This window comes from Hibiscus syriacus, unplaced genomic scaffold, assembly GCF_006381635.1.
Source record: "Hibiscus syriacus cultivar Baekdansim isolate YM2019G1 unplaced genomic scaffold, ASM638163v2 tig00112319_pilon, whole genome shotgun sequence".
In the NCBI taxonomy this organism is placed as follows: domain Eukaryota; kingdom Viridiplantae; phylum Streptophyta; class Magnoliopsida; order Malvales; family Malvaceae; genus Hibiscus; species Hibiscus syriacus.
Genome location: NW_024063301.1, coordinates 895,094 through 903,465, shown reverse-complemented (window position 1 = coordinate 903,465; position 8,372 = coordinate 895,094). Strand labels below are relative to the sequence as shown.

Here is an 8,372-nt window from a genome sequence, read left to right as displayed (position 1 = left end):
TAGAAGGGGAAAAAAACGGAAATGAAAGAAAATAGAGAGTGGTATTTGGTATTTGCTTATAGGAAGCGTCAATGAAAACGTTAGCTTTTCCTCTCTACAACTCTCACGCTCACTCACTCCACTTTCTTTCATCTTTTTCTTCTTCTTCTTCTTCTTCTTCTTCTTCTTCTTCTTCTTCTTCTTCTTCTTCATTCATTCATTCGTCACTTTCCTCACTTTCTCCAATAAACACAGTCTGAATTTCACTACCACTCATCAAATAATTTGGTGGGGGACTACCCTTAAAACCTCGAAATCCACATTCTTTCTTTTGCTTGTGTTCCAAGGGAAATGAGGGATGTTTTCATTGTTGACAAGGATGGTTTTCGCTTCTTGGAGACCAGTGAGTCGATATGCCCGAATGAACAAGGATTATAACAATACCAACAATACTGATGAGCTTGAAGAAGATCCTTCTGCTGCTGCTGCTGTACCTGACTCACTTCTTTGGTGTAGAGACCTTGAAAAACACTCTTGTGGAGATTTCTCGTTTGCTGTTGTTCAAGCCAATGAGATCATCGAAGATCATAGTCAAGTTGAGACCGGCAAAGATGCCATTTTTGTTGGTGTCTATGACGGACATGGCGGCCCTGATGCTTCCCGCTTTATCTCTGATCATCTCTTTCATAATTTGATTAGTATGTTCCTTTCCAGACTTTCCCATTTTCTTTTCCTTTTTAGTAGGGTTCTATTCAACTCCAAAAATACATTGATTTTTTTTTTTTTTATAACTAAGACTCAGATGCTAGAAAACTCAAACACTATTCGAGAAAATTTCAAATTCACATTATATACGCATATCACAAATGAAAAAATATAAGCAAACTGTTTAAATTAGAATCAAATAGTATCATAACATTATAAATATTTACAATTAAAATTAAACAAAAACTTAAACAACTTGAATTGATTCGATCGAATAAAAAAATTTCAAATAAATCAATTTTTTTGTTCTACTCAATGGAATGCCCGTCCCTACTTTTTAGAGTGTCAAGTTCATTCAGAGGGATTTACTTGAGACCAGATTAGAGCCTAATTTTGTACGATTAGCAAATATGAGGACTATATATGATACAAAATAAATTATGTTTTTAGTTTTATTGCATGTTGGTTTTTGGTAATTCATTCTACAGATGATCTTACGCAAGGTTTGACAGAGCTTGCTCGAGCAAATGGAAGAATTTCTGAAGATACTCTTAGAAGTGCTTTCTCTACAACTGAAGATGAGTTTCTGGGTCTTGTACGTAGGACATGTGGAATAAAACCATTAATGGCTGCAATCGGATCTTGTTGTCTGGTTAGTGTTATATGGAGGGGCATGTTGTATGTTGCTAATTTGGGCGATTCTCGAGCTGTAATCGGCTGCTTGAGTCGATCAAATAAGATAGTCGCCGAGCAGTTGACTAGAGATCATAATGCAAGTATAGAGGAGGTCAGACAGGAACTGAGGTCGTTGCATCCGGATGATTCGCATATTGTCGTTATGAAGCACGGAGTGTGGCGTATCAAAGGCATCATTCAGGTATGCTTATTTTCGTTCATCGGTCATCTGCTCCTGAGTTTGTGCTATGATGCATGTGTTGTTATAAAGGGGTACCCCTACTATGAACATTTTATCTTTGGAGTTGTGTTTTTTTCTTCTACTTGGCTCAGAAGTCAATTTGATATTATTTGCTTGCAAAACTTTTAGCGCAAGTCACTTGTGTTTCTGACTGTTGTATGTTCCTTGTGTTGATTTCACCTATGCACTGGTTCAGGTATCTAGATCCATCGGAGATGCATACTTAAAGAGGACCGAGTTTTCTCTCGACCCGTCTTTCCCACGGTTTCACCTTTCTGAACCGATCCACCGACCTGTGTTAACAGCGGAGCCTTCATTGTGCACCAGGGTCTTACAACCTAGTGACAAGTTTCTCATTTTTGCATCCGATGGACTTTGGGAACATTTGACGAATCAGCAGGCTATGGAGATCGTTTCGAGCTCTCCACGAGCAGTAAGTGCTGCTTTCATTGCATTTCTTTACGTTTTCTTGTACCATGAAACTTTTACCTCTCTTATTTTAGTCGAAACTAATGACAGGGAATTGCAAAAAGGCTCATTAGAACGGCTTTAAACGAGGCGGCTAGGAAAAGGGAGATGAAATATGATGATCTTAAGAAAGTAGACAAAGGGATAAGGCGGTTTTTCCACGACGATATTACGGCCGTTGTCATCTTTATAGACCACGAGTCGTTAGTCAATACAAAGACGTCTGTTCTAGAACAGTCGGTAAAGGGGTTTGCCGACTCCAGCGGACCATCAAACTTCAACATTGATGTAAATCAGGACATGAATGGATCCATCATCTGAAGTAATAGCTAGTCACTTGAAATAATCAGTGAGGTTTTTACCAAGTTTCTGTAAGGATTTTCACTTTATTTCCGAATCTTGTAGTTGTTTCTTCTCCCATTACCAAGCAAAACAGAAAACTTTGAAGTGATTTTGATTTCCTTTTATGTAAAGCTAAATTTTGATCTCCGGGTGGGTACTTATGTTGTAAAATTTACGAAATAGGAGTAATAACATCAAGTAGGAAATAATTGCTCATTCATTATAGATAAAGACCAGTGAAATTATAACTCAAAGACAAGAAAAAATAGGGAAACAAAGTAACAGAGCAGAAAAAGAAACGAAAGGAAAAGCAACCATTTGATTTATAAGCTTAGCTGTAATGCAAAATGTGTACCATGCGTATAGGCTCGCTCTTCATTAGAAGCATTTCCTGTGTACAATTGATGGCCCCGATTCATCGTACTCCGCCTTCAAAGTCCACATCTGCCAAAGTATATCCACTGTCAAATTCACCTTCTTTTACCTATGGGATTGTTCATCTAGAAAATGCAAGGAACAAACATTGTCTAAACCATTGTCCATCAGCCATTAGTTTAATCTGAGGCATATGTGAGGTAGCTTATGATATAGAATGCACAGTTGTTTATAAGCATATCTATGTAAAACATGAGATTGTAACTAACAGTGAAGGACTCAGCCTCGATATGATTGGTTTTCCGACGATAAGGGGGATAGAGTACCTGTTGGAAGGTGCTGAGGGATGCAAAAATGGAGCCTCCTATCCAAACACTGTACTTCCTCTCCGATGGTGTAACCACTTTAATCTTCATGCTGCTAGGAGCTAACGCTCTGATTTCCTTGCAAATTCTGCGGCAATTCCTGGGAATATAGTGGTGCCACCACTGAGGACAATATTTCCATATAGATCTTTCCTAATATCCACGTCACATTTCATTATACAGTTGTATGTCGTTTCTTGAATGCCAGCAGCTTCCATCCCGATCATGGATGGCTGGAAGAGGACCTCTGGACAGCGGAATCGTTCGGCTCAAATGGTAATAACCTGTCCATCTGGTAGCTTATAGCTTTTCTCCACAGCAGAGCTGATTTCCGTCTCCAGCTCTTGTTCATAGTCAAGAGCAATGTAAGCTAGATTTTCCTTCATGTCCCTAACAATTTCCCGTTCAGCCGTCGTCGTGAAAGAATACCCACTCTCCGTTAAAATTTTCATGAGGGCATCGGTGAAATCACGACCAGCTAGGTCGAGAAGCAAGATGGCATGATGGAGAGCATAGCCTTCGTAGATAGGAACAGTGTGGCTCACACCATCCCCAGAGTCCAAAACAATACCTAAATAACTACCATACATGTTATGGCAACAATGACTAAGAATATTTTAAAAAAATGACTAAGAAACGTGTTTGTTCAGATCACGACATCACCGGTTTTAGGTTTGCAAATATATTCCCTCTCGTACTCTTGATACTTTACATTTACGAGATTCTGTCTTTAATTATTTTGTTGCCATTGGTTGGGAATTGTATCCTGAAATTAGGTGTAGCATGTATTATGAATTAGTGTTGTATTTTATGTTATGTTTACCTTTTTACAACATCGAGTCGTTTTTATCAACGATCCTGATGTTATATCTTTTTGATTGTTTGGCCAGTATTTTAGAATTTCTGTGAATGATTTCGCTTTTTCTACGGGATTCGTGACGGATGTCACGGATCATGGATATCTAAATGTAGACACCCCATTTGTCCCATTACATATATTATGTGTTACATTTATAATATTTATATATATTATAATAAACATATATTTATTATTTATTATTTACTTTATTACATTTTTCAGGACCAACAATTACAAGCCAAAAGTCATTACACTTGGTTACCGATGACCACCAATACATTTTAAACAAGCAGCCCAACAGTGGATCCAAAGCAGTTATCCAACAGAAACCTGAATCGGGTCCGCTTGTGCTCGACCCGAACCAGTAAGCTAGGGATTTCAGAACCCTAGTGTTCCTTTTGGCGCCACACTTCCCCCACAGAAGAGCCCTCCTCACGCCTCAAGCAACCAACGTCGATTTTCTCGGCACCACGGCGACATGTGACACAGAATCAACCAACAAACAAGTTTAGTGCAACTAGGACTCCTAAAAATAGGATTTAACTGCTACTATAAATAAATGTAAAAGAAACATTTGAAATACACAAGATTTCCAGCAAAGAACACACGAATATTACACGAAAAAGTTACAAAGGAAATACAAGCAAATCATAGAAAAAAATAGTGGTATTCGATTTATTTTTGTAAAAAATTTCGAAAAGTAAATAAAGGTAAAGATCTCACCTATCCTCGGTTTGATGCTTGAATGTTGTTGGCTTTATCTTCGTGTTAATTCGAAAAGTAAAAAGGGTGGGTTTTTTAGGCTGATGATAGGAGAGGAGGTTTTGAAAGATCTTTCTCAAATCTAGACCTCCTCGAGGCCTTTTTGCAAAAACAAATGTGATTTTCGAATTATGGGTGAAAAAGCTTTTTAAAAACATAACTTTTTTGATTGGTCGCCGCTGATGAACGGCGGCCGCCATTGTGGCGAACCACCAGAATCTGGGTTTCACGGTCGTGTTCTCCGTTTTCACGAAGAACACGATGAATGTTTGAGAGAGAAATAGAGCTTCTGGTTTGATCGAAAGGGGAGAAGAGAGAAAATGAATTGGTGTTGCTGAAATTTGGGTTTTATACAACCTGTATGGTGACCTAACCCGAAGCTTAGACCCGTGTGTTTTAAAACAAAAGGGGGGAAATTGTGTTTCGTTCCCCCCGGTTTTCAAAAACTCCATTTTGGCCCCCAAAATTATTTTCAGCCCCGAATTCCCCTTAAAATTAACCTTAAATTTTGTTTTTCTTTCAATTTAGCCCTTTTTGTATATATATATATTTACTATTATTTTTTATTTTATTTTTATTTTTATTTCCTTTATATTTATTTTATTTATTTATTTCTTTTTATTTTTCTTGTTTTTATTTATTTATTTATTATATGTATATTATTATTTTCTTTATTTTCTTTACCGTCTTTATTTTTACATCTTTATTTTTTATTTTTATTTTTTTATCTTTTTATTTTCTTTATCTTTACTTTATTTTTATTACCTTTACATTTATTTATTTTATTTATTTATTTATTTTTATTGTATTCTTGTTTTTATTTATTTATTTATTTATTAAATGTATATTGTTATTATTTTCTTTGTTTTTATATCTTTATCTTTATGTTTATGTTTATTTTTATTTCTTTTATTTTCTTTATCTTTATTTTCTTTATTTTTTTATCTTTACTTCATCTTTTTTGTTTTCTTTATCTCATTTTATTTATTTCATTTGTTTTTATTTTATTTTATTTTCATTACCTTTTTTTTCTAACATGTTTCTTGAATTTTTAAGGGTACACTTTCAAATCGATCGGAGATAAGTAATTTGAATCAAAATTTTACATTTTAATTTAAATTTACAATTTTCTTAATTAAAGACAACTGGAAATTAATTAGTACCGAAAGGGCAATTCAAGGGTGATAATCCTTCTTTGATTGTAATCGACTCCCGAATCCGACACATCTTTGGTAAGACGCAGATCAGGTAAGACGGTGTTCGACACATGGTTCCTCCCGACACTATCATACCTCGTAATCAGTGAGTTTTTCTCTGGAGGACTACTTTGCAGCCACCACCGCCCGAACATCCACACGATGAAATCCATGAATTTCATGGGCGCCTCGATTCCATTGAGGCTAACTTAGACGAGATCCTTTCCTATCTTCGTCTGGGTTTGTCTCGTCATGGCCATAGCCGCGATCGCCATTAAATCAGGGGAGTAATTATGTTCTCTTTCTTGTGCTTTAATATTCATATTGGGACAATATGGTCTAAGTGGGGGTATAATTTACTATCAAATTTTTCGCTTGCTTATTGGATTGTTTGGAATTAAGTTGTTCTAATATTGATGTGTTAGAATCTTTAGTTGCTTATCTTGAAATTTACTTTATACTCTTGTTTCCTTTTGGATTGTGACCATGTTTTGATTGAATTTAATTTGTCACGCCTCGTAATCAATGAGTTTTTTTCTAGAGGACTACTTTGCAACCACCACTGCCCGAACATCCGCACGATGAAATCCATGAAATTCATGGGTGCCTCGATTCCATTGAGGCTAACTTAGACGAGATCCTTTCCTATCTTCGTCTGGTTTGTCTCGTCATGGCCACAGTCGCGATCGCCATTAAATCAGAGGAGTAATTATGTTCTCTTTCTTGTTCTTTAATATTCATATTGGGACAATATGGTCTAAATGGGGGTAGAATTTGCTATCAAATTTTTCGCTTTCTTATTTGATTGTTTGGCATTAAGTTATTCTAATATTGATGTGTTGGAATCTTTAGTTGCTTATCTTGAAATTTACTTTATACTCTTGTTTCCTTTTGGATTGTGACCATGTTTTGATTGAATTTAATTTGCATGATGGTGATTGGTATAACTGGTGATTTTCTGCTTAGTATTGATATTTCATGCATTTGTTAATGGAGATGAACTTGACTCAGTACATATAAGCCTTTTTTGTGAGATTCGAGCTTAACTAGCATACATTTTCTTTCTTGCTCATTGTTTGACTTGAGTGTACCGGACTAGTTATGATATTTTAGAACTTGTAATCACAATGCATATTGAGACTACATGTTGGACATAATGTTTTAATGTGATAGGGGCACTTAGGATTAAACCCACTTTTCCCAAAAAGTCTACCCATTTATATATCCACTAGTAAACCATTTTTTGTGCCTTTATCTTTTTTCTTTGTTTTACACCACATAATTAAACCCAAACCTTTATTTTTATCCCTCTTTTTCTACCCTTATCAAGACAAGTATATTAGTTGTTTACATTGATGTATGTTCTTATTTTATTATTTTATTAGTTTTATCATTTTTATTTACAAAAAATGGTTCGAACAATAGTACAATGTAGAAAAATAGCAAGAGAAAAAAAGAATAAAAATGAAAAAAAGAATAAAAATAGAAAAAGAATAAAAAGAAAAAATGTTTATGTTTATGTTTTTATATGTTTGCTTTTATTTTATTTTATGAAGATTAGGAATATTTTGTATATCTCTTGTCTTGGTACTTAAACCGATATCATGGCCTTTTTCCTACCCTAACCTAAGCCACATTACACCTGATTTAAAGACCCCTTGATTTTTTCATTATGTTCACCTTTAGTAGTGGAGACTTGATTGGATTCCAAGCCTATGGTAATATATTTATTAGTTTCGGTTTGAGCAATTTTGATTTACCCTAAACACTTTGAGCGGATATGTGTGAATCTTTATGAGGTATTGAGTTATGTTTCATTAAAGTTGGCAAATAATTGGAATATCTTGCTTGCTTAAAATTCTACTTAGTTGTCTCTTTGCTTGATTGTAACTTGAATTCGACAATTGTCATTAACTTAGTTCGATTGGAAGTTTGAGAAATAAATTGAAATTGAAAATGGCAACTTGTGATTTTAATGTATTAATTGAGGAATGCTTGAGGACAAACATTGAATAAGTGAGGGGGATTTTGATAGGTGCTTTATTTAGTTATTATTTCAATTTTAAATTTCTCATTAATCGTTGGTTTTGTGGATGATTTCTTCGTTTTGATTCATTTTCTGTGAAGGACACTAGATTCTGGAAATTGCACTAAAAAGACAGAATTATGCAAAAAAAAAATTATTTTTGGAAACAAGGTTCGATTAGTGGGCATGACGCATCTAACGAGACGATGAGTCAACACCTTCTAGAAGGTCTAGTCAGCACTTCTAGAAGGACGAATAGATCAGCCGTACGTTTATGCAATTCAAATTTGAGTTAAACTCATGTTTTTAGGATATTAGTTTAAATATTATATTTTATCTTAACTTTTTTTTAGTATTTTAGTTTAAATAGTTTTAAGTT

General features: G+C 34.9%; 1 protein-coding gene and 1 long non-coding RNA gene across 2 annotated transcripts; one reads left to right on the top strand and one right to left on the bottom strand.

The window, feature by feature from the left end:
* The first annotated feature begins 322 nt into the window (after nt 1–322).
* On the top strand, nt 323–2,411 carry LOC120177758 (probable protein phosphatase 2C 68). Its single transcript, XM_039183779.1, has 4 exons — nt 323–677; nt 1,197–1,561; nt 1,797–2,033; nt 2,120–2,411. The coding sequence occupies exons 1-4, from the start codon at nt 338–340 to the stop codon at nt 2,387–2,389; spliced, it is 1,212 nt and encodes a 403-aa protein (XP_039039710.1). The 5' UTR covers nt 323–337; the 3' UTR covers nt 2,390–2,411.
* Nucleotides 2,412–2,706: 295 nt separating this feature from the next.
* Nucleotides 2,707–3,739, bottom strand: LOC120177773. Its single transcript, XR_005521469.1, has 2 exons — nt 3,112–3,739; nt 2,707–2,854 (listed from the first exon to the last, which is right to left on the bottom strand). It is a non-coding gene; the product is annotated as an uncharacterized LOC120177773 (long non-coding RNA).
* Between the last annotated feature and the right edge of the window lie 4,633 nt (nt 3,740–8,372).

Coding starts and splice junctions, on each gene's coding strand:
- LOC120177758 (XM_039183779.1), top strand. CDS start 338: ATGTTTTCATTGTTGACAAGGATGGTTTTCGCTTCTTGGAGACCAGTG. Junction 678..1,196: donor TCTCTTTCATAATTTGATTA/GTATGTTCCTTT, acceptor AAGGTTTGACAG/AGCTTGCTCGAGCAAATGGA. Junction 1,562..1,796: donor GTATCAAAGGCATCATTCAG/GTATGCTTATTT, acceptor GCACTGGTTCAG/GTATCTAGATCCATCGGAGA.